The sequence below is a fragment of the Nerophis ophidion genome, linkage group LG12 (genome assembly GCF_033978795.1).
Source record: "Nerophis ophidion isolate RoL-2023_Sa linkage group LG12, RoL_Noph_v1.0, whole genome shotgun sequence".
Classification (NCBI taxonomy): domain Eukaryota; kingdom Metazoa; phylum Chordata; class Actinopteri; order Syngnathiformes; family Syngnathidae; genus Nerophis; species Nerophis ophidion.
Window position 1 is genome coordinate 6,652,515 of NC_084622.1, and position 24,290 is coordinate 6,676,804.

The following is a 24,290-nucleotide window of genomic DNA, read 5'->3' on the forward strand; positions in this document are numbered from 1 at the left end:
GTTGAAAAAAAGAGACATAGAATAGAAAGTACTTTATTGATCCCTGGGGGAAATTCAGCAGTAAATACAAGTAAAATACAGCACTATGTCATCAGTTTCTGATTTATTAAATTGTACAACAGTGCAAAGTATTGCTCATTTGTAGTGGTCTTTCTTGAACTGTTTGGAAAAAAATATATAAAAATAACTAAAAACGTGTTGAAAAATAAATAATTGATTTAATTATAAATAAAGATTTCTACACATAGAAGTAATCATCAACTTAAAGTGCTCTCTTTGGGGATTGTAATAGAGATCTATTTGGATTCATGAACTTAATTCTAAACATTTCTTCACAAAAAAATAAATCTTTAACATCAATATTTATGAAACATGTCCACAAAAAAATCTATCTGTCAACTCTGAATATTGCATTGTTGCATTTTTTTTTTCACAGTTTGTGAACTTACATTCATATTTTGTTGAAGTATTTTTCAATGAATATATTTATAGAATGATTTTTGAATTGTTGCTTTTCTTAGAATATTTAAAAAAAATCTAACGTACCCCTTGGCATACCTTCAAGTACCCCCAGGGGTATGCGTACCCCCATTTGAGAACCACTGGCTTAAGTTGTTCAACAGTCCGGGGTCTCCGTTGTAGTATTTTAGGCTTTTTCAATGGGAGACAGGTCTGGACTACAGGCAGGTGAGTCTAGTACCCTCAGTCTTTTACTAGGAAGCCACGCTGTTGTAATACATGCAGAATGTGGCTTGGCATTGTTATGCTGAAATAAGCAGGGGCGTCAATGATAGCGTTGCTTGGATGACAACATATGTTGCTCCAAAACTTGTATGTACCTTTCAGCATTAATGGTGCCTTCACAGATGTGTACGTTACCCATGCCTTGGGTACTAATACACCCCCATACCATCACAGATGCTGGCTTTTCAACTTTGCGCCTATAACAGTTCAAATGGTTATTTTTCTCTTGGGATGGCTGGGTGGTAACTGGACGTAACATCACGAGCAACAAATGTGCAAAATATGAAAATATTACATTTTACGTCAATTGATACCTGGTTATACGAATGGCATTCGGTCGATGCTTATAAAAGTACCGATTCGACACAGAGCCCGAGATGTCTGTCTGGGTCAGTATTTTGGCAGTATCTTAGATGTATTATCCAGTTATTGACGCCTGTTTTTTTTGTTTGTTTTTTGTGACAGTTGAGAGCATTAAATTGTTATTTAAAACTTTTCCTGTCCTATTAAGCACTGTCAACTTCATGGGTTACAGCGCATGTGGTCGCAGGTGCAGAATAACTATGTCGTTATGTTTTGTGGCGCTGAGAACTGTCATCACAGACTTTAAAGCATCACAGTCGAGGATTATTTTTCTCCTGGCTTGTCTGTAAGCACAAAGCTGGTTGTTGTGCAGAAATAATTACAAGTATTCCGTTCATAGCTGTAATAACAAACTGTATCCTACCATTAGATTCGATTCTGTAGTTTCCCTCCTGCTCGAGCCCTAAAAGAGAGTAGCGGGCTTAGAGTGCAGGAATGAAGCAAGTCAATGACTTTAAGAGCATGCTGCAGCGAGTTCAACCAAATAATTAACACTAGAAGAAATAGAACTGCACTTTTCTACAGGCTGGAGGTAGCCCTGTGCTGTTTGACTTTCTTCTTTTATTTGTCCGTTATGAGCGATGCCTTTTTTGTATGTCCTATTTACCCGCCTACCTTACACCTGGTTTGAGAGGGAACATTGGTTTCAAGTTGGCAAGAAGTACTTTTTACCTTATCTCTGCTAACAGGTTATAGTGTAAATGTTTTTATGAGTTTGAGAGTATACAGCTCACATGTAGGGGTGTAATAGTACACAAAAATTTCGGTTTGGTACGTACCTTGGTTTAGAGGTCACGGTTCGGTTCATTCGGTACAGTAAGAAAACAAGAAAATATAAATGTTTTGGTTATTTATTTACCAAATTTGTAAACAATGGCTTTATACTTTTAACATTGGGAACACTATAATAATCCTGCCCATGTTAATCCACATTAAACTGCCTCAAGTTGTTGCTCAGATTAAATAAAATGACAAAACTTTTCTTTCTTTTACATATAAAAAGTTCAACATTAAACAGTTTAAAGTCAACTCATCATGCTTAATTTATTACAGCATTTGGGAAGCCCGTAGTTGACTTTTATTATGTAAATGTTATATTTTTGTCAACATGTGATAGCAGGGACCCTGCCATTCAAAACCAGGCCGCTACATTACTAATGATTAATGTAACTATTCCTGAAAAAATAGTAAGATAGCAATAGGAGAGACTATTCATCCCTGAACACCATGGAGTTCAAGTGAAATAACAAGACGGACAGGGCTTTGCCGCACACACACGCACACTCACACACACACACACACACACACACACACACACACACACACACACACACACACAGCAAAAAGAGCTAACGTTACGCTAAAAGCTAATTAGCCTTTACCTCAAGCCAGAACTGCGAGCGAGCTGAACTGCAGTTTAAGTTTCTAGAAGGTCAACGGGCTCATAGTGATGTTAGTATTAATTGTGATTGGGAGGTGTTTTTTATAACTGTCCGCTGCTCACCTGCTAAACACATATCTGCTCGACGCTGAAGCATTGACTACATGCGCTCTGAATACGCACTGCTGATTGATTGTTACATCGCTCTGAATACGCACTGCTGATTGGCTTTGTATGTAACCGATCAGATGGTTGTGTGGGCGGGACAATGCTGGGTGCTGAGACAGAGGCAGAAAGCAGCTTGTTAAGACTTTAGCTTACAGCTCGTTCGGTACTCCTCTGCACCGAACCGAAACCCCCGTACCGAAACGGTTCAATACGAATACACGTACCGTTACACTCCTACTCACATGTATTAAATGTTTTTATGAATACATGGGGATTGCTGTTGACAATGTAAAAATATCAACACAATATTACAAAACCCAAAACCTGGTGAAGTTTGGACATTAAAAATCGTAAATACAAACAGAATACAGTGATTTGCAAACCTTTTCAACTTATATTCAATTGAATAGACTGCAAAGATAGGATATTTAATGTTCGAACTGAGAAACTTCTTTTTTTTTTTTTTCAAATCATTACTTTAGAATTTAATGGCAGCAGCGCATTGCAAAAAAGTTGGCACAGGGGCATTTTTTACCACTGTGTTACATGGCCTTTCCTTTTAACAACACTCCGTAAACGTATGGGAACTGAGGGGACCAATTATGAAGCTTTTTAGGTGGAATTATTTCCCATTCTTGCTTGATGCACAGATTAGGTTGTTCTACAGTTCTTGGGTCTGTGTTGTGGTATTTCACGCTTCATAAAGCGCGACACAATTTCAATGGGAGACAGAGGCTGGCTATTGAACGTTGCGCTTGTTTGTCAGTGTGTGAATGGGCGAATGTGGAAATACTGTCAAAGCGCTTTGGGCTCCTTAAAAAGGGGTAGAAAAGCGCTATACAAGTACAACCCATTTACCATTCCTCTTTGGTCCCGGAGGAAACAACGTCCACAGTTTCCTAACACACTTTGAAATGTGGACTCGTCAGACCACAGAACACTTTTCAACTTTGCATCAGTCCATCTTAGATGAGCTCAGGCCCAGCGAAGCCGGCGGCGTTTCTGGGTGTTGTTGATAAATGGCTTTCGCTTTATATAGTAGAGTTTTAACTTGCACTTACAGATGTAGCGACCAACTGTAGTTACCAACAGTGGTTTTCTTAAGTGTTTTCTTAAGTGTTCCTGAGCCAATGTGGTGATATCCTCTACACACTGACGTCGCTTTTTGATGCAGAACTGCCTGAAGGATCCAATGTCATAGGCATTCAATTTCTCCAGAGACTTTTGATGATATTATGGACCTTAGATGATGAAATCCCTAAATTCCTTGCAATAGCTGGTTGATAAATGTTGTTCTTAAACAATTTGCTCAGGCATTTGCTCACAAAGTGGTGACCCTCGCCCCACCCTTGTTTGTGAACGACTGATAATTTCATGTAAGCTGCTTTTATACCCAATCATGGCACCCCCCTGTTCCCAATTAGCCTATTCACCTGTGGGATGTTCCAAATAAGTGTTTGATGAGTATTCCTCAACTTTCTCAGTCTTTTTTGCCACTTGTGCCAGCTTTTTGAAACATGGTGCAGGCATCAAATTCCAAATAAGCTAATATTTGCAAAAAGTAGCAAAGTTTAGCAGATAGAACATTAAGTATCTTGTCTTTGCAGTATATTCAATTGAATATAGGTTGAAAAGGATTTGCGAATCATTGTATTTTGTTTTTATTCACCATTTACACACTGCCAACTTCACTGCTTTTGGGTTTTGTAAATTAATTTAAAAAAAAATCTGAATTTGTAGTACATACAACTGTTTGCGCTAAACAAAGTCAATAGTACACAACAACGAAAAAATCAAAAGCTACTTTCTACTACTCTTGTAAAATCTTTGTTTTTTGCCCTCAAAGTCCTCTTGTGACCATTAACATATTTCCCGAGTTTGTAAACATTGACAAGACGACCGAAATGAGTTTGTGAAAATACAAATGGATGTTTTCCGTCTAGTATCTATTATAATATCATACTACCCTCGGTATCGACACTAGCAATATGTAAATCTATCTGCACTTCCCTTAAAGGGGAACTGCACTGTTTTGGGATTTTTGTATACGTTTACAATAATTATGAAAGACATGACAACAGATACATTTATTTTAAGCATTCTAAATACTAAGTAAATGTAAATAAACATCTGCTTACAGTGGAGCCAATGGGAGCTCCCACCATTTCGCTCATAAAATCCAATAAATAACCATTGAAAAGCTGCCGAAAATACTCCCTTTACATTTCGGGACTTGAATTAAATTGGCCCTAGTGTGTGAATGTGAGTGTGAATGTTGCCTGTCTATCTGTGTTGGTCCTGTGAGGAGATGGCGACTTTTCCAGGGTGTACCGCGCCTTCCGCCAGACTGCAGCTGAGATAGGTTCCAGCACCCATTGCAACGCCAAAAGGGACAAAGCGGTTGAAAATGGATGTATGAATGGGATATTAACCAAGCCTTAGTGTTATTGGTATTATAAGCGTTAACGCAGATGCACTATTTATAGCGCGCCATGATCATTTCTTGTGTGCCTATGTTTACATCAAGTGGTCTGCTGCTTCCTCGCTTCCTTGCTCCTTATCAGTTATTTTAGATCATAAATCATGCCTCCCACCTGGACAGTACAAGAACAAGGTCATTTTTCGACAAGTTGGTACACTTTAACAGCCACATTGGACTCAAAACTGGCTAAGCCGACATGAAACAACGCTTAAACCAACGTAATTGTACAGGTTATGGAATGTAAATGAAGTATTGTTGGTGGTTTTAAATGCAATTTTAAAGTGATTCAGAGGTAGAATTTATTTGCTGCCTCGCTAGCCACATTAAACAAGGTTATTTTTACATGTTAGAATGCCAAAGAAAATTAAAAAACTTGTCACCTTGTCTTGTGATTGTGAACGATAGGCAAATTCCCCCAAAAAACGTGCAGTTCCCCTTTAAGTGTACAGTACGCCTATATTTATTATCTTCTCTCCCGATTCTTACTAACCTACTTGTTCATTCCCAATTTAGAGCGGCTGCAAAGCAGTTTTTTTTGTAGACTTATTACGGTTTACGAAGCACCTATTTCCTGTGTTTGTTCAGGCTAGTTTTGTGGCTATTTCAGCTATTAGCCTGCTTTTTTGTCTTCTAAGACTTGCTTGACAAATTAGTGAAAAATACAAGTTTAGCAAGAAATGTAATTTCAACCTGAATATAAGATTCTGTTTTTCCCCCCAGAAAAAAACGTTTTTTGTTAGCATCTGTTCAAAATAGTCAAATGAAAACTAAATTGTGGAAAAACTTAAGCCATTTAAGTTAAGCCAAAAATACAAATTTAGCAAGAAATGTAATTTCAACCTGAATATAAGATTCTGTTTTTCCCCCCAGAAAAAAACGTTTTTTGTTAGCATCCGTTCAATATAGTCAAATGAAAACTAAATTGTGGAAAAACTTAAGCCATTTTTTCCATAAGAACTCATTAAATTAAATTAAATTAATCCAAACCCCAAAAATATTACTTATCATAAATATCATTTACATGTATAAAACAATACAAACTAGATATAAATAATGAATAAAACCAATAATTGAACATTTTGATAATGCTTTTTACCTTTTTTATTAAAAAGACTTGTGTTGACAAAGACAGCAAAGAGCTGAGAGGGACACTTGTATGCCAAGTAAAAAGCCTGATTGAAAGGGTAAGTTTTAGCCTTTTGTTTTATTTCCAGACGGTCTGTGCAGTCCTGAGGCTCTCTGGCAAGCTGTTCCACAGGTGGGGCCATGATGGCTAAATGTCGCCTCACTGTGGGTCTTTGTTCTGGTATTTGGTAAAAAACACAAAGCCAGTGCCAGACCTCAGTATCCACAAAGGTTGGCACGGTAAAATCAGGTCAGATAGATAATTAAAACATCTAAAAACAAAGCTTTAAAATTGACCTCAAAGCATACGGGGAGCCAATGGAGCGACTTTTAAAACTGGTGTAATGTGCTCCCGCCCTCTGAGTTTTGTAATAATTGTAAACTTCTGATTAGAGATGTCCAATAATACTGGACTGCTGATATTATCGGCCGATAAATGCTTTAAAATGTAATATCGGAAATTATTGGTATCGGACCCCGAAAGGGACAAGCGGTGAAAAATGGATAGATAGATGGATGGATGGAGGGTTTCAAAAAGTAAAATTTATGAGTGAAAACGCCACTGTACAGAGTGATACACGGACATAGGGAGAAGTACAGAGCGCCAATAAACCTTAAAAGCACTGCCTTTGTGTGCCAGCCCAATCACATAATATCCACGGCTTTTCACATACACAAGTGAATGCAAGGCATTCTTGTTCAACAGCCATACAGGTCGCACTGAGGGTGGCCGTATAAGCAACTTTAACACTGTTACAAATATGTACCACCCCAAACAAGACTGACGGACACATTTCGGGAGAACATCCCTACCTTAACACAACATAAAAACAACAGAACAATTACCCAGAATCCCTTGCAACACTAACTTTTCCAGGACACTACAATATACACCCCCCGCCACACCCTACCCCTCCACCTCAACCCCGCCCGCCTCAACTTCCTCATGCTCTCTCAGGGAGAGCATGTCCCAAATTCCACGCTGCTGTTTTGAGGCATGTTTAAAAAAATAATGCACTTTGTGACTTCAATAATAAATATGGCAGTGCCATGTTGACATTTTTTTTTTTACATAACTTGAGTTAAATTATTTTGGAAAACCTTGTTACATTGTTTAATGCATCCAGCTGGGCATCACAACATAATTAGGCATAATAATGTGTTAATTCCACGACTGTATATATCGGTATCGGCTGATATCGGAATCGGTAATTAAGAGTTGGATGATATCGGTTATCGTCAACAAAGCCATTATCGTACATTTATACTTCTGATGTTCTTTTTCGGGAAAACTAGAGAGCATGGCGTTACAATTGTCTAAACGACATTGAGCACCCCCGTATTAGCCTGAGAGAGAAACGGGCAAACTCTGACTCGGCTCTTCAAATGATAGTTGTATTTTGTTAGCCCCAGTGGCCCTAGTTTGAAGAGTGAAGTTGTCCTGGACGGCATTAGGTCAACCCTGGATGACCTGGCTGTCCCGACCTGCCCCCCTTGAGTGACTGGTCCCACATTAAGATTTCTCTCTCTCAGGTGATAAAGGTTGTTGTGAGCTTGCACCTGGGACGCCTACAAAGAAACTTTTCAACAGGTCAGCAGTAAAGTCTTGGAACGAAGCAAAAGCTTGTTACAATGTGGTGTAAAAAAGCCATAGTCCCCTGCAAGACTTTGACACCTCGCGTCCCCACCACTTTTTTTTATTTTTATTTAAGTATACTCACATGAACCCTTTCTGACACTCACACAGACACACCTGTTTCATGGAATAAGGCTACCAGGAACGGGTTCATTAAATTCACTCAAGTATCGGAAAGGAGCGCTTAGGAACAGCTGCCAGGCTCTAGCGACCGAGTTGTTTACAAACCCTGTTTCCAAATGAGTTGAGAAATTGTGTTGGATGTAAATATAAACGAAATACAATGATTTGCAAATCCTTTTCAACCCATATTCAATTGAATGCACTACAAAGACATGATATTTGATGTTCAAACTCATAAACTAAATTTTTTTTTTGCAAATAATAATTAACTTAGAATTTCATGGCTGCAACACGTGCCAAAGTAGTTGGGAAAGGGCATGTTCACCACTTTGTTATATCACCTTTTCTTTTAACAACACTCAATAAACGTTTGGGAACTGAGGAAACTAATTGTTGAAGCTTTGAAAGTGGAATTCTTTCCCATTCTTGTTTTATGTAGAGCTTCAGTCCTTCAACAGTCCGGGGTCTCCGCTGTCGTATTCTACGCTTCATAATGCGCCACACATTTTCAATAGGAGACAGGTCTGGACTGCTGGCGGGCCAGGAAAGTACCAGCACTCTTTTTTTACGAAACCATGCTGTTGTAACACGTGCTGAATGTGGCTTGTCATTGTCTTGCTGAAATAAGCAGGGGCGTCCATTAAAAAGATGGCGCATAGATGGCAGCATATGTTGTTCCAAAACCTGTATCTACCTTTCAGCATTAATAGTGCCTTCACAGATGTGTAAGTTACCCATGCCTTGGGCACTAATGCACCCCCATACCATCACAGATGCTGGCTTTTGAACTTTGCGTCGATAACAGTCTGGATGGTTCGCTTCCCCTTGGGTCCGGATGACACAATTATTCCCAAAAGCAATTTGAAATGTGGACTCATCAGACCACAGAAGACTTTTCCACTCTGCATTAGTCCATCTTAGATGATCTCGGGCCCAGAGAAGCCGGCGGCTTTTCTGGATGTTGTTTATAAATGGCTTTCGCTTTGCATCGTACAGTTTTAACTTGCACTTACAGATGTAGCGACAAACTGTATTTAGTGACAGTGGTTTTCTGAAGTGTTCCTGAGCCCATGTGGTGATATCCTTTAGAGATTGATGTTTGCTTTTGATACAGTGCTGTGTGAGGGATCAATGGTCACAGCTATTCAATGTTGGTTTCGTGGAGTGATTTCTCCAGATTCTCTGAACTTTTGATGATATTATGGACCGTAGATGTTGAAATCCCTAAATTTATTGGAATTGCACTTTGAGAAATATTCTTCTTAAACTATGTGACTATTGTCCCACGCAGTTGTGGACAAAGAGGTGTACTTCGCCCCATCCTTTCTTGTGAAAGACTGAGCATTTTTTGGGAAGCTGTTTTTATACCCAATCATGACACCCACCTGTTGTTCCTAATTATCCTGCACACCTGTGGGATGTTCCAAATAAGTGTTTGATGAGCATTCCTCATCTTTATCAGTTTTTATTTCCACCTTTCCCAACTTCTTTATCACGTGTTGCTGGCATCAAATTCCAAAATTAATGATTATTTGCAAAAAAAAAAAAAAATGTTTATCAGTTTGAACATCAAATATGTTGTCTTTGTAGCATATTCAACTGAATATGGGTTGAAAATGATTTGCAAATCATTGTATTCCATTTATATTTACATCTAACACAATTTCATTACCCATATGGAAACAGGGTTTGTATTTCTAAATGTATATTGTTACTAAAATACAGTTAGGTCCATAAATATTTGGACATTGACACAATTTTCAGTATTCCAACTCTGTACAACACCACAATGGATTTGAATTGACACAATCAAGATGTGCTAAGCGGTAGAAAATGGATGGATGGAAGATGTGCTTTAAGTGCAGACTTTGAGCTTTAATATGAGGGTATTTACGTCCAAATCAGGTGAACGGTGTAGGGATTACAACACACTTTATATGTGCCTTTCACATTTTAAGGGACCAAAAGTAATTGGACAAACTGACATAATCATAAATCAAATTGTCACTTTTTAAAACTTTCTTGCAAATCCTTTGCAGTCAATGACAGCCTGAAATCTGGAACCCATAGACATCACCAGCCGCTGTGTTTGGTCCGCTAGGGCTGGGCGATATGGCCTTTTTTTAATATCAATATATTTTTAGGCCATACACAATATTTATATCGATATTTTGCCTTGGCGTTGAATGAACACTTGATGCATATAATCACAGCAGTATGATGATTCTATGTGTCTACATTAAAACATTCTTCTTCACACTGCATTAATATATGCTCATTTTAAACTTTCATGCAGAGAAGAAAATCACAACTTAGTCAATTGACCAAAACTGTATTTGCTAAACAGTTGTTAAGCAGTGGCACAAACATTCATGTCATTTCAAAACAGAAAGTGCAAGATTGTCAGACATTTTAAGTGTCAAATAAAAATGAGCTGCATAATAGGAAATCAAATAGTGTTCGTCCTTCGCTATGTGGTAGGTTACTACGGACGTTATTAAATTCTGTTGCTGACTATTTTTTTCATACGGTGTTGATCTGGAAATGTTTGCCTTGGCATTTTGATGGTGTGGGCGTGTGGCACCGAATGGAGATGTTGAGATGCGGAGTAAGCACTCTTCATTCTCTAGCAGGTGACTTTTCAAATGATGCATTAGCATTAATGCTCCTTTTTATAGCAACGCTTTTGCCGCATGCTTGACAAATTACGGTTGTCTGTTCGAGATATTCACGCTTGAAGCCAAACCACCGCCAGACGATGGACCAACTGCTTTTTTTCTTGGGAATTAATTCTTCCTTCATTCGCACCTTCTTTCTCTCGTATTACCACTCGCACGGCTCTGCTAGCATCACCGCTAACGTCACCCATGCTGCTACCTCTCTGCTCCGCGAGGGCGTATACGTATGTGACGTATGACGTGACAGTAAGTGAAGTGTGTAAGAAAGTGCGCCTGTCTGTGAGAAGGAGAGACTGGAAAGAGTGAAGAAGAGCCTGTAACGTAATATCCTCAGCTTAAAGCAACTACGTGAGAACGTATACTCGAATATTGGGCTGGGCGATAAAACAATAACAATATATATCGCGATAGACGTGATCAATATCAACAGAAAATGGGGCCGATAGAACGTTCGATAGTTTCACTGAGTTCTGTTAGAAAAAAATAGGAAGAAAGGCCGATGTGGAACCGCACGGCATTCTGGGGGGTGTAGGCAGAGGAAGGGTTTTGACCTCTCGACCTATTACGGCCGAGCCTGAAACCGCAAGGCAATCTGGGAAATGCTAACAGGAAGAAAAAAAAAAGCAACAACGGCTTGCTGACGACGAGGAGTGATACGAAACGGGAATATGAGTGCGGCAGCACGAAAGGAAATTGTAAATAAAAAAGGAAACGTCACGTCACCATTATGTCAGTATTTTGTCACAGATGTTCAGACGCAAGTTTATTCCGACGTTCACAATATTCTGTAAAACGTTTGTTTCTGCTTGCTTAATATGTGACTGTTTTATTATTGCATATATTGTTACAAATATGGCTTTAAAGCCTGAGTTGTACACTACTAATTTCTTAATTACAATATTTTGCACATTTTGTTGGATTAAGCATTTATTTAATGACATTATTTGCACATCGACCAGTATTTTCCTTTATTTGACTGTTTTTCATAATGCTGACCTCGTTCTAAAGGTTATATTTAAAATAAAAGTCTTTAAATTCAGCCTTTTTGCTCCTGGTCTTTATTTAGAATAGTTTTGTTTTTTTAATCAATAATTACCGATATCGACTGATATGAAACACTTATATCGTGATACATTTTTTAGTCATATCGCCCAGCCTTACTCGAATATCAATATATAGTCATTTTCTATATCGCACAGAGACAAACCCGCGATATATCGTGTATATCGATATGTCGCCCAGCCCTAGCCTCCGCTACAGCTGTCTTCAGTTCTTGCTTGTTCTTTGGGCATTTTCCTTTCAGTTTTGTCTTCAGCAAGTGAAATGCATTCTCAATGGGATTCAGGTCAGGTGATTGACTTGGCCATTGCGGAACATTCCACTTTTTTGCCTTAAAAAACTCTTTGTTTGCTTTTGCAGTATGCCAAGGGTCATTGTCTATCTGCATTGAGAAGCGCCGTCCAATGAGTTTTGAAGTATTTGGCTGAATGTGAGCAGATAATATTGCCCGAAACACTTCAGAATTCATTCTGCTGCTTTTGTCAGCTGTCACATCATCAATAAATATAAGAGATCCAGTTCCACTGGCAGCTATGCATGCTCACGCCACTGCACTACCACCACCATGCTTCACTGATGAAGTGGTATGCTTTTGGATCTTGAGCACTCTTTTATATGTGTATATATTTATATTTATGTGTTTATATATTTGTATATATCTATATATATATATATATATATATATATATATATATATATATATATATATATATATATATATATTTATATGTATATATATTAAAATTTATATATTTATAGTTATGTGTATAATTTTATATTTCTATGTATATGTATTTCTATGTATATATATATATTTGTGTCTTAATATATATATTTATGTATGTATGTATATATATATATGTGTGTGTGTGTATATATATATATATTTATATATATATATATATATATATATATATATATATATATATATTCATATGTGTTTATATATTCATATGTATTAAATGTGTATATATATTTATGTAACAAATGTGTATACATATTTATATGTGTATATATTTGTGTATGTGAGTAAATATATATATATATAAAAATAGATTTATATGTATATATATATATATATATATACATAGATATATATATATATAAAGACACAAATATATATATATATATATGTGTGTGTGTATATATATATTTATGTATATTTATTTTTATATATATATACATATATATTCATATGTATTAAATGTGTATATATATTTATGTAACAAATGTGTATACATATTTATATGTGTATATATTTGTGTATGTGAGTAAATATATATCTATATATATATAGATATATATTTATGTATATTTATTTTTATATATATATACATATATATTCATATGTATTAAATGTGTATATATATTTATATAACAAATGTGTATACATATTTATATGTGTATATATTTGTGTATGTGAGTAAATATATATATATATATATATATATATATTTGTGTGTGTGCGCGTGCATTTTTGTGCGTATGTATTTTTATGCTTATGCATTTATATATATATTTATGTGTATGTGTTTGTGTAAATATATACACGCAGGGATTTTTTTATGTGGCATTAAAAAGAATAACATGTTCTGAAACCTGTAGAAATCCCTCTGAAAGTATTGATTTATTCGCAAGCATCTCTACTGTCTCTACAATATTTGTCTGTGAGGCGGCTAGCACACACACACACACACACACACACACACACACACACACACACACACACACGCGCGCGCGCACACACACTTAAACATTGTGTAGTAGAAATGAACTTGATCAGGCCCATAAGGATTCAGTTGTTCAGTTTTGGTTTCATGCAAGTTTGCCCATAATTTGGTGGTACTTTACAGACAAAACAATGGCAACAATTGCAAAACCGTAATGGCGCAGGTAAAATGAGCAGTGTGGATGCACAGCCAAAATGTGAACCAAGTGTCTTTTTTTTGTTTGTATGTTTGTTTTGGACCAGAATACCAAACCGCAAGCCTAACTTTGTCCCTTACTGACTAATCCCCAGCCCCATTTTGACCCGACCACCTCCCATCTCCGAAGCCAATAAATGTGTTCTTTTTTTCACCTTTTTTTGCAGCATTTTAAACAGGACTGTGAAACTTTTGTCACGGTGGTAAAGATGCTGGCGTCCCAGGAGCCCACTTTGGAGACTCTGCTTCAGGGAGCGGTCGATGCGAAGTTGTCGGAGATCAATGAGCACTACCTCACTGCCCTCAGGCGCTACGTGAAAGAACTCGATGAAGCGTTGGAGTTGCCGGCCACCTCGACCTGATATTGGAGTATAAACACAAAAATTCTTCCAGGGACACAAACTCTGATTTTAACTACTTTGTTTTAATCATGCTGTCATTTTTGAAATGTTTTTAATATGTTATCTGCACTTTTGCTCACCAAAATAGTCAATACTGCATTCAACTAGTGTTATTTGGGAAGTCTATACAGTGAGGCAAAAAAAGTATTTAGTCAGCCACCGATTCTGCAAGTTCTCCCGCTTAAAATGATGACAAGAGGTCTGTAATTTTCATCATAGGTACACTTCAACTGTGAGAGACAGAATGTGAAAAAAAATCCAGGAATTCACATTGTAGGAATTTTAAAGAATTCATTTGTAATTTATGGTGGAAAATAAGTATTTGGTCAACCATTCAAAGCTCTCACTGATGGAAGGAGGGTATGGCTCAAAATTTCACGATACATGGCCCCATTCATTCTTTCCTTAACACGGATCAATTGTCCTGTCCCCTTAGCAGAAAAACAGCCCCAAAGCATGATGTTTCCACCCCCATGCTTCACAGTAGGGATGGTGTTCTTGGAATGCAACTCAGTATTCTTCTTCCTCCAAACACGACGAGTTGAGTTTATACCAAAGATTATATTTTGGTTTCTTCTGACCACATGACATTCTCCCAATCCTCTGCTGTATCATCCATGTATCCATTTTGGTATAAACTCAACTTGTCGTGTTTGGAGGAAGAAGAATACTGAGTTGCATCCCAAGAACACCATACCTACTGTGAAGCATGGGGGTGGAAACACAATGCGTTGGGGCTGTTTTTCTGCTAAGGGGACAGGACGATTGATCCGTGTTAAGGAAAGAATGAATGGTGCCATGTATCGTGAGATTTTGAGCCGAAACCTCCTCCTGAGAGCTTTGTATGGTTGACCAAATACTTATTTTCCACCATAATTTACAAAAAAAATATTTAAAATTCCTACAATGTGAATTCCTGGATTTTTTTCTCACATTCTGTCTCTCACAGTTGAAGTGTACCTATGATTAAAAATTACAGACCTCTGTCATCATTTTAAGTGGGAGAACTTGCACAATCGGTGGCTGACTAAAAACTTTCTTGCCCCACTGTATATCGCTGAGTGAAATCCATTTCCTTTTTTTATCGTTGTAGGTTTTACCTGGACAACATTAAGGACAGTCCGGTTGAAGATAATACATTCTACAAAAACAAAGTTGCACTGAGGTTGGTTTTAAAACTGGTATAGAAATGAAGATGTCTTCCTAAAATGGCTGATGTTTTATTCAAGTCTTAAAAGTAAACTCCAACTGCTTTTAAAATCTTTGTTCAGACACAGAAATCTTGCAATACTTTGAAAATGTCAACAGGGATTTGGTCAACCAACCCTTATGTCTTAAAAATGTGTGTCGGATCATCCAAACAATACCTTGTAACAGTATTTTGGGACCAACAAACATGGTTACTATATGTTTATATCTCTGTGATCGAGAGAGTGCTATTTTAGTGTTTGATGGATTTCAAACACAAACTACGCAACGCTCATTTTAGACTATTTTAAAATAAAGATTTGCCATGAATGAAATTCTTAACTTTTTTTTGGTATATTTTCATGGGTGGGGAAAAGAGTCGAGTACACACATCTTGACATTATATATTTTATTACAATGATCTATTTTAACCTTATCCTCCAGTTTATACATTTATACAGATTGAAATTGTTGACTTACACTTAAAACATGACTGTTTGGTTTTTTTTAATAAACCTGTATTTTTATTTTTTAGTCCGTGCTGCACAAGCTGGCTAAAATACATCAAGGAGGATAAAAAACTACCATTAGTTCATGTTAATACCATTTTTGTACAAGAACATGTCATTAAACCATGGGTAAAAAAACAAAAAAAACATACAGAATATACATTTGTTATTAATAGCCTTATGTAGGTTGTTGTTTTTTTGTTTTTTAATATATAAATATGCATTACTCTGAACTCAATATTGTTGTAATTTACCAGCAGATTGTAATGCCTCAGAAGCTATCAATGAAATATGATATAAGACAGGCAGGCACACCACAGTGAACAAAAGCAGAGAATAGCCCAGTTCTGGGACAAAAGCCTATGAAATAATACAGTTTTTCCCCTTTCGCCCTTTCTTTTTGGATTTAGTCCGTTGGCCATATGGAGGGGAGGACATGGCTCCCACAGGGCTAGGCAAGTCTTCGGTATAGTAGTGTCTAAGTGGCCTGGGCTGAGGTATTGGCTGACCCAGGAAGAAGCCCTCTTCCTCAGAATCCGAAGAAGAGGACGAGCAGGTAGAGCACCAGTCGTCATCCTCGCCGCACAGATCTAGGAACCTCCCCATGGCGGAGCCCTGAAGCCTGTAGTCTGACATGGCGCCCGCGGCACCATGGAAGGCTTCGTCTCGCCGATGCCCTCTGTGGTCCGCCTTGTAGCCCCGGTCTTTAGGCAGAAGGTTGAGAGCGTTGTCGGAGCGAGACTTGCGACTGCGACGCCTCCTGTGGTGGTGATTGCTCCGGCCCCCGGAGTGAACCTCCTGACCCTGTTCCTCAAAGTGGAACGCTCTCCGGCGAGTCCGTTCACTCATCGGAGGCTGCCGCACCGGGGGATCTCCGTAACGGTCTACCACGTCGTCTGAGAATTTCACCTGCTGCTGCCTCGATTGCGAGCGTGTTCTCCTCAGAGCAGGCAGGTGTGGCTTCGGTCTGTCGTCTGGAGGTTGGGCCGCTTCTTCTGCGACGTTTCCCTCCACTTCGTCCTCGTGCTCGGATGCAAGGCTCTTCAGGGAATTAGCACTCCTGTGTAACATGGAGGAGTTGAGTGTTCCCATGTTGCTGGTTTTCTCACAGTCCTCTGTCTCCAGGTCGTGGAAGCCTGGCATGGAGTACACCACAGGTCTGTCTTTGCTGTCACCATCAACTGAGATGCCTAGCAAACGAAAAAAACATTTAATTAGATGATGATTGTGGAAAGGTAAATCATGCCGCTTCTCACCAGTTATGTTGGAGAGAGCCAGTGAGTCCATGGAGTCTCGGACACTCTGATTGGTCTTCTTGAATTCGTCTGTGATGCACTCCAAAGAGCCACCGTACCACCGCGACTCATCTCCCATCCCTGCTCCAGCTCCAGCTCCGTGGTCTAGCTCCAACTCTTGGATCTTTCTGCTGCTAGCCGGACCTGGATGACTACCGTAGGCCGAATCCCCGAGCCCGTCCTGTGACTGGGCCCAGTACATGTCGGCCTGGTACTTCTTGCTGGCCAGACTTGCTCTTCCTTCTCCACCGCTGCTACTGGCTTTGAAGGAGTCCTGTTTCAATCTCGCTTCTCTTTCCGCAACCCAAAAATCTGTGGGTCTGGAGTCATTGCCCTGTCTGAAGACTCCATTTTCCCCAAATTTCAATAGTAGCTGAGTCATGTAGTCTTCGTGCTCTGCCCACTCCTCCCCCTGATCTTCAGGTGCCTCTGTCTCCTCACCACGCTCTCTCCAGAAATGCTCGTCCGATAAGTTCAAATGGGCGAGCTTGTTGGTCATGGTGTCGTCAGGGTTTCCACTGAATCCAGGAACTTTGTAGTTGACCGCCGGCGAAAAGAGGAGCGACTGTCTGCACTGATCGGCCGATCGGCTGCTCTTACCCATGCGGACGCTGCGACGACAGTCCCGTGAGCGCGCCGACTGGAAGGCTGAGTCGGAGGAATCCGAGGCATGCACGTCCTCCCCCAGACTGCAGGCTTTCGAGCAGTAGATGTGACCCTGGTGGGGCAGGAAGGGGCAGCCCATGAGGGAGCTTTTGCACTGGGCACAGCTAAAGCAGCTCTCAGTCGCGTGCCAGTGGAGGCCTTCGTAGGTCATCTGGGCGTTGTCAACACCTGGAAAACGGGGAACTGTTGAGACAGCCATAAAAGAAGACATCCTGCAGGTATTTTTGTTTAATGATCAAGTCTACAAGTTGTTTCTTTCTTTGGAATTCACATACTCAGCGCTTCATTTTATGTTACAGTCCCAGTTCAAAATGGAATACATTCGTTTTTGTCCTCAATGAATGTATTCCATTTTGAAAAACATTTTTTTAGTTGGAAATGCATTAAAAACTTTTAAAAAAAAATCACATCTGCATAAGTATTCACAGCATTTTCTCAATCCTTTGTTGATGCACCCTTGGCGGCAATTGCTAAACACGATGCCACAAGCTTGGCACACATATCTTTGGGCACTTTCTCTCTTTCCTCTTTGCAGCACCTTTCGACCTCCATCAGGTTGGATGGAAAGTGTTGGTTTTCATCCAGGATGTCTCTGCACATAGCATTCATATTTCTCTCTGTCCTGACTAGTCTCCCAGTTCCTGCTGCTAAAAAGCACCCCCAAATCATGATGCCGCCCCCACAATGCTTCACTGGAGGGATGGTATTGGCCTGGTTTCCACCAAACGTGATGCCTGGCATTCACGCTAAAGACTTTGTTCTTTGTCTAATCCGACCAGAGCATTTAGTTCCTCGTGGTCAGAGTATTTCAGGTACATTTTGGCAAACTTTTGTAGGGAATGGTTTCGTCTGACCACTCCACCATACAAGCCTGATTGGTGGGTTCTCCTCTCTCCACAGAGGAATGCTGTAGCTCTGACAGAGTGACCGTGGGCTTCTTGGTCACCTCCCTGACCATCCATCCATCCATCCATCCATCCATCTATCTTCAACTGCTTATCCGGAATCGGGTCGCGGGGACAACAGCTCCGGCAGAGACCCCCAGACTTCCCTCTCCAGAGCAACATTAACAACTTCCTCCTGGGGGATTCCGAAGCGTTCCCAGGCCACAGAGAAGATCACCCGATCTGGTCCTTGGCCTGCCGCGGGGTCTCTTCCTAGTGGGACGTGCAACGAGGACCTCCCTAGGGAGACGCTTGTGAGGCATCCGCATTAGATGCCCGAACCACCTAAGCTGGCTCCTTTCCAAGCGAAGGAGCAGCGAATCTACTCCGAATCTCTCTCGGGTGACTGAACTTCTCACCCTATCTCTAAGGGAGATGCCAGCCACCCTTCTGAGAAAACCAATTTCGGCCGCTGACTAGACTAAGATAAATGCAGGATTGTACCGAGACATCCTGGATGAAAACCAACAGTTCCCATCCAACCTGATTGAGCTTGAGAGAGGACTGGTTTAAGTGCCCAAAGATAGGTGTGCCAAGCTTGTGGAATCGTACTCAAAAAGACTTGAGGTTGTAATTTCTGCCAAAGGATGCACTGTAGGCACGATCTCTGTTTGCACTCGCGTACTTGGGGAGGAACTTCCAGTCTTACCGATGTGTTCTCCACAAGCCTCGCAGTACTCTGCGTACAGAGACTCGAAGCAGCCACAACAGTAGGGCCTTCCGTCCTTCATGATGTAGCGTTGTCCCCCCAGGATGGTCTCGCACTCGTAGCAGGAGAAGTGCTTCATGTGCCAATGTCGCCCCTCAGCCTCTGTGCACTCGTCAGCGAATATAATCTGTAGGCAAAGAGATGCAGAGGTTTTTAACCTTGTGTCCTCCAGAAACCTGTTAAAGCTCCCTACTACGTCCGCCCCCCCCCCCCCCCCCCCAAGATGCTTTTTCTTTCTACCTCGTCGCAGGCGGCACACCGAGGTTTGAGGAGCTCGGCGTGGTGCCTTCCGCAGTGGATCTTGCCGTTGTGGTAGAAGTAGATCAAATCCACCAGCAGTTGGCTACACGTGGAGCAGGCAAAGCACGCCGGGTGCCAGCACATTCCAGGGCTCGACCTGGACGCTAACACCGCCATTTCACCGCTGTTGATGCTCTCGCCGCACTGCGGACACAATGACACGGGCGATTAGATGTTTCGACTGTTATTGGTCACAGCTGACATCTCGGGTATTCTAAATGTTCCAAGGAAAGCAACATCAAGGCTGTTTTGACAAGTTTTATGAGCCCCTCATTGTTAAATATTGAGGGGAAGACTGTACTGAGCCACTCAGCGGAGAAAACTTTGGCTCGGGTCTGAAAAATGACTCATCTCGCTATTTCAGCGGTACTATGTTTGGCAAGTACCAGTGGAGACTAGAAGTTGATGGTTGACAGAGTAGTACTGTGTGTGTAGAGTAGAAAACAACCTACTTCCAGTCATAAAATGCTATTGTTTACTTATGGCAGATTCTTCCACCCAGGGCCACATTAATAGGAAGATAGAAGGGTGTTGGGGGGCCACAATAATACTTAAGTTCAATAAACATGTGGTTCAAAATATGTTAAGCTAATAAATACATCTGAGCTATGTAGTGAAGTTGACAAATTGTTTTTTCTTCATATCATCGTTATTCTGCCAAATAAATCTAAATCTCGCTTTTATTGTTCTGGCAACAATATCTTGTGTTGTTTTTTGTACTGTTGTTCTGGCAACTAAATCTAATCCTTGTATTGTTTTTCATATTATCATTCTGGCAACTTGGGCTAAATCTTGCTTTGTTTTTCCTATTTCTATTTTTCTGGCAACTACATCTTGTTTTGTTTTTTGTATTGTTCTGGCAACTAAATGTAATTATTGCATTGTCCTGAGAACTACATCTTAAGTATTTCGTAGTTTTTTGTATTATTGTTATTCAAGCAACTGAATCCAAATATTGTATTGTTTTTCGTATTATTGTTCTGAGAACTAAATCTAATTATTGCATTGTTCTGAGGACAAAATCTTAAGTATTTTGTTGTTTTTTTGTATGATTGTTATCATAACAACTGAATCCAAATATTGCATTGTTCTTCGTTTTATTGTTCTGGGAACTAAATCTTGAGTATTGTGTTGTTTTTTGTATTGTTATTCTAGCAACTAAAACTAAATATTGCCTTGTTCTTCGTATTATTGTTCTAGGAACTAAATCTAATTATTGCATTGTTCTGAGAACTAAATCTTAAGTATTTTGTTGTTTTTTTGTATTATTGTTATTCTAACAACTGAATCCAAATATTGCATTGTTCTTCGTATTATTGTTCTGAGAACTAAATCTTAAGTATTTTTTTTTTGTATTGTTATTATAACAGCTGAATCCAAATATTGCATTGTTCTTCGTATTATTGTTCTGGGAACTAAATCTAATTATTGCATTGTTCTGAGAACTAAATCTTAAGTATTTTTTTTTTTTTTTTGTATTATTGTTATTCTAACAACTGAAAACAAATATTGCATTGTTCTTCGTATTATTGTTCTGGGAACTAAATCTAATTCTTGCATTGTTCTGCAAACTAAATCTTAAGTATTTTGTTGTTTTTGTATTATTGTTATTCTAGCGAATGAATCTAAATATTGCATTGTTCTTCGTATTATTGTTCTGGGAACTAAATCTAATTCTTGCATTGTTCTGAGAACTGAATCTTAAGTATTTTGTTGTTTTTTGTATTGTTATTCTAGCGACTGAATCTAAATATTGCATTGTTCTTCGTATTATTGTTCTGGGAACTAAATTTAAATCTTGCTTTGTTTTCGTATTATTATTCTGGCAACTAAATCTAAATTTTGCATTGTTCTTCATATCATGATTCGGGCATCTAAATCTAAATTTTACATTGTTCTTCATATTATTGTTCTGGCAACTAAATCTAAATCTTGCTTTGTTTTTTGTAATATTCTGGCAACTAAATCGAAATCTTGCATTGTTCTTCATAATATTGTTCTCGCAACTAAATCTCAATATTGTGTCCTTCATATTGTTCTGGCAAATAAATCTACCTCTTAAGAATCAGTGTAAATTCTTACTTGTGAAAATAATCAAGTCCGATGCGCAGGCAGTCGACCATTTTGGTTTCTACTCATGCAGGCCCCGACTTAGGGAAATAGTTGTATTTGTTTGGGACATTTTCTAACAATTGGCTTTGAAGAACATTACAAAGCATTCCAATAATGAAAGATTATTTTAGGGGGAAAACATCCTAACTTTGATGAATGTGAAGACTGTGCTGGTAGAAGATTTGTCCTGAGGTGGTGAAGGACATACCTGCTCACAAATGTAGGGCATGCGATTGCGGGGCAACATTTTGGGCGTTCCTCTCCCCAGGGCCTCCTTTTTCCTCTGGATGCTGAACATAAGTAGCTCCTTGGTCTCATCCTCACCGAGGGACTGGCAATAACGGACCTGTGGATGAACAAGATCATTCTGAGGTCTAACATGGCTGCATGGCAATGACACGGAGGTGGATTGCAAGGTTGTAAATTTAGGCTGCAGAGAGGCGAACAAAGGGAACTCTTGACCCCGGCTTGCCCTTCCTTCTCCCCCTAATATATCTCCACCCCACTGGCCCTGATTGAGAACCTGATTTTTTTACAACAAGCCCCCTTGATGTCTCCCAAGGACTTAACAAGAGGCAAAGCAGACGTTTGCGCAAACAAGGGCCTCTGTTTGGAGTGAAATGGAGAAGACGGGCAACAAAAGGGAGAGAGCCAGCCGAGTGGGAGCTTGGTGGTGGCATCGAATAAAGCCACCTTTCACTCGCCGGCCCTCGTCCCCCTGCCGAGCGGTCCTTGTAAAAACCCACGGCCACGACAGGAATCCAGGACGAGGGGCAGGGCGGCTCCCGGCAAACATCATCCAGTCAAAAGTCACATTGTGCCCACGCTGGATGTCTGCAACAATCCCCCAGTGGGCTGCAGGCGACCATCAGAACCGGGCCTTGGTTTTCTTTGTGTGTTTTTTTTTAATTAATCAATCCAAAAAAATAATACCATGATAATACAATTGGAAAACCAAACATTCAGAATAGAAATCGACAGAGGCTTTGAGAGGACAAACAAACACGACGCAAAACAATCCAAAAGTAGTCAAACATCCATTCATCCATCTTCTTCCACTTATCCGAGGTCGGGCCGTGGGGGCAGCAGCCTAAGCAGGGAAGCCCGGATTTCCCTCTCCCCAGCCACTTCGTCCAGCTCTTCCCGGGGGATCCCGAGGTGTTCTCAGGCCAGCCGGAAGACATAGTCTTCCCAAGTTGTCCTGGGTCTTCCATGTGGCCTCCTACCGGTCGGACATGCCTTCAACAACTCCCCAGGGAGGCGTTCGGGTGGCATCCTGACCAGATGCCCGAACCACCTCATCTGGCTCCTCTCCATGTGGAGGAGCAGCGGCTTTACTTTGATCTCCACCCGGATGACAGAGTTTCTCACCCTATCTCTAAGGGAGAGCCCCGCCACCCGACGGAGGAAGCTCATTTCAGCTGCTTGTACCCGTGATCTTGTTCTTTCGGTCATAACCCAAAGATCTTGACCATAAGTGAGGATAGGAACGTAGATTGACCGGTAAATTGAGAGCTTTGCCTTCTGGCTCAGCTCCTTCTTCACCACAATGGATCGATACAGCGTCCGCATTACTGAAGACGCCGCACCGATCCGCCTGTCGATCTCACGATCCACTCTTCCCTCACCCGTGAACAAGACTCCAAGGTACTTGAACTCCTCCACTTGGGGCAGGGTCTCCTCCCCAACCCGGAGATGTCACTCCACCCTTTTCCGGGCGAGAACCACGGACTGACTTTTGAAGGTGCTGAATCTCATCCCAGTCGCTTCACACTCGGCTGCGAACCGATCCAGGGAGAGCTGAAGATCCTGGCCAGATGAAGCCATCAGGACCACATCTGCAAACAGCAGAGACCTAGTCCTGCAGCCACCAAACCAGATCCCTTCAACGCCTTGACTGCGCCTAGAAATTCTGTCCATAAAAGTTATGAACAGAATAGGTTTAACGAAGTGGTCAAACAAATTGAATAATAACGTTCATTCATTTTATATTTATTTCCTTCACGGATGAGCATTTTTGATCAATAGACAATTCAACTTTAGCAATTAAACACATATTTTTACAACCTATGCTTGAGAAGGAACAGGATGATGAAAATCTTATATTTCCTGCCCCCCTTCAACATAATAAGTAGTCTTACTTAATGGATTCACAAGCATACAAACCAAACAAATACATCCAAATATAATGAAAACAAACAGAAAACACACAAAAAAATCAAGTGCAAAACTTCTTGAAGTACTATCCCAACAAAAAAAGTAATAAACACCTCACGGGATGATACAAAACCAGACAAAAATGTTTGTAAAATAATTAGAGATGTCCGATATGCCGATATAATCGGCCGATAAATGCTTTAAAATGTAATACCGGAAATTATCGGTTTCAAAAAAGTAAAATATATGACTTTTTAAAAACACCGCTGTGTACACGGACGTAGGGAGAAGTGCAGAGCGCCAATAAACCTTAAAGGCGCTACCT

General features: G+C 40.0%; 2 protein-coding genes across 2 annotated transcripts in view; one reads left to right on the plus strand and one right to left on the minus strand.

The window, feature by feature from the left end:
* Positions 1 to 15,608, plus strand: part of LOC133562917 (periphilin-1-like) — a 54,078-nt gene extending 38,470 nt beyond the window's left edge. The window contains exon 9 of the mRNA XM_061916754.1: positions 13,852 to 15,608. Within this exon, the coding sequence (XP_061772738.1) occupies positions 13,852 to 14,046 (195 nt within the window). The 3' untranslated portion in view covers positions 14,047 to 15,608. The remainder of the gene's footprint in view (positions 1 to 13,851) is intronic.
* Positions 15,609 to 15,667: 59 nt separating this feature from the next.
* Positions 15,668 to 24,290, minus strand: part of LOC133562915 (prickle-like protein 1) — a 47,071-nt gene continuing 38,448 nt past the window's right edge. Inside the window, exons 4-8 of the mRNA XM_061916750.1 lie at positions 22,017 to 22,154; positions 19,637 to 19,840; positions 19,337 to 19,523; positions 17,039 to 17,911; positions 15,668 to 16,972 (exon numbers count right to left, since the gene is read on the minus strand). Of these exons, the coding sequence (XP_061772734.1) occupies positions 16,143 to 16,972; positions 17,039 to 17,911; positions 19,337 to 19,523; positions 19,637 to 19,840; positions 22,017 to 22,154 (2,232 nt within the window). The 3' untranslated portion in view covers positions 15,668 to 16,142. The remainder of the gene's footprint in view (positions 16,973 to 17,038; positions 17,912 to 19,336; positions 19,524 to 19,636; positions 19,841 to 22,016; positions 22,155 to 24,290) is intronic.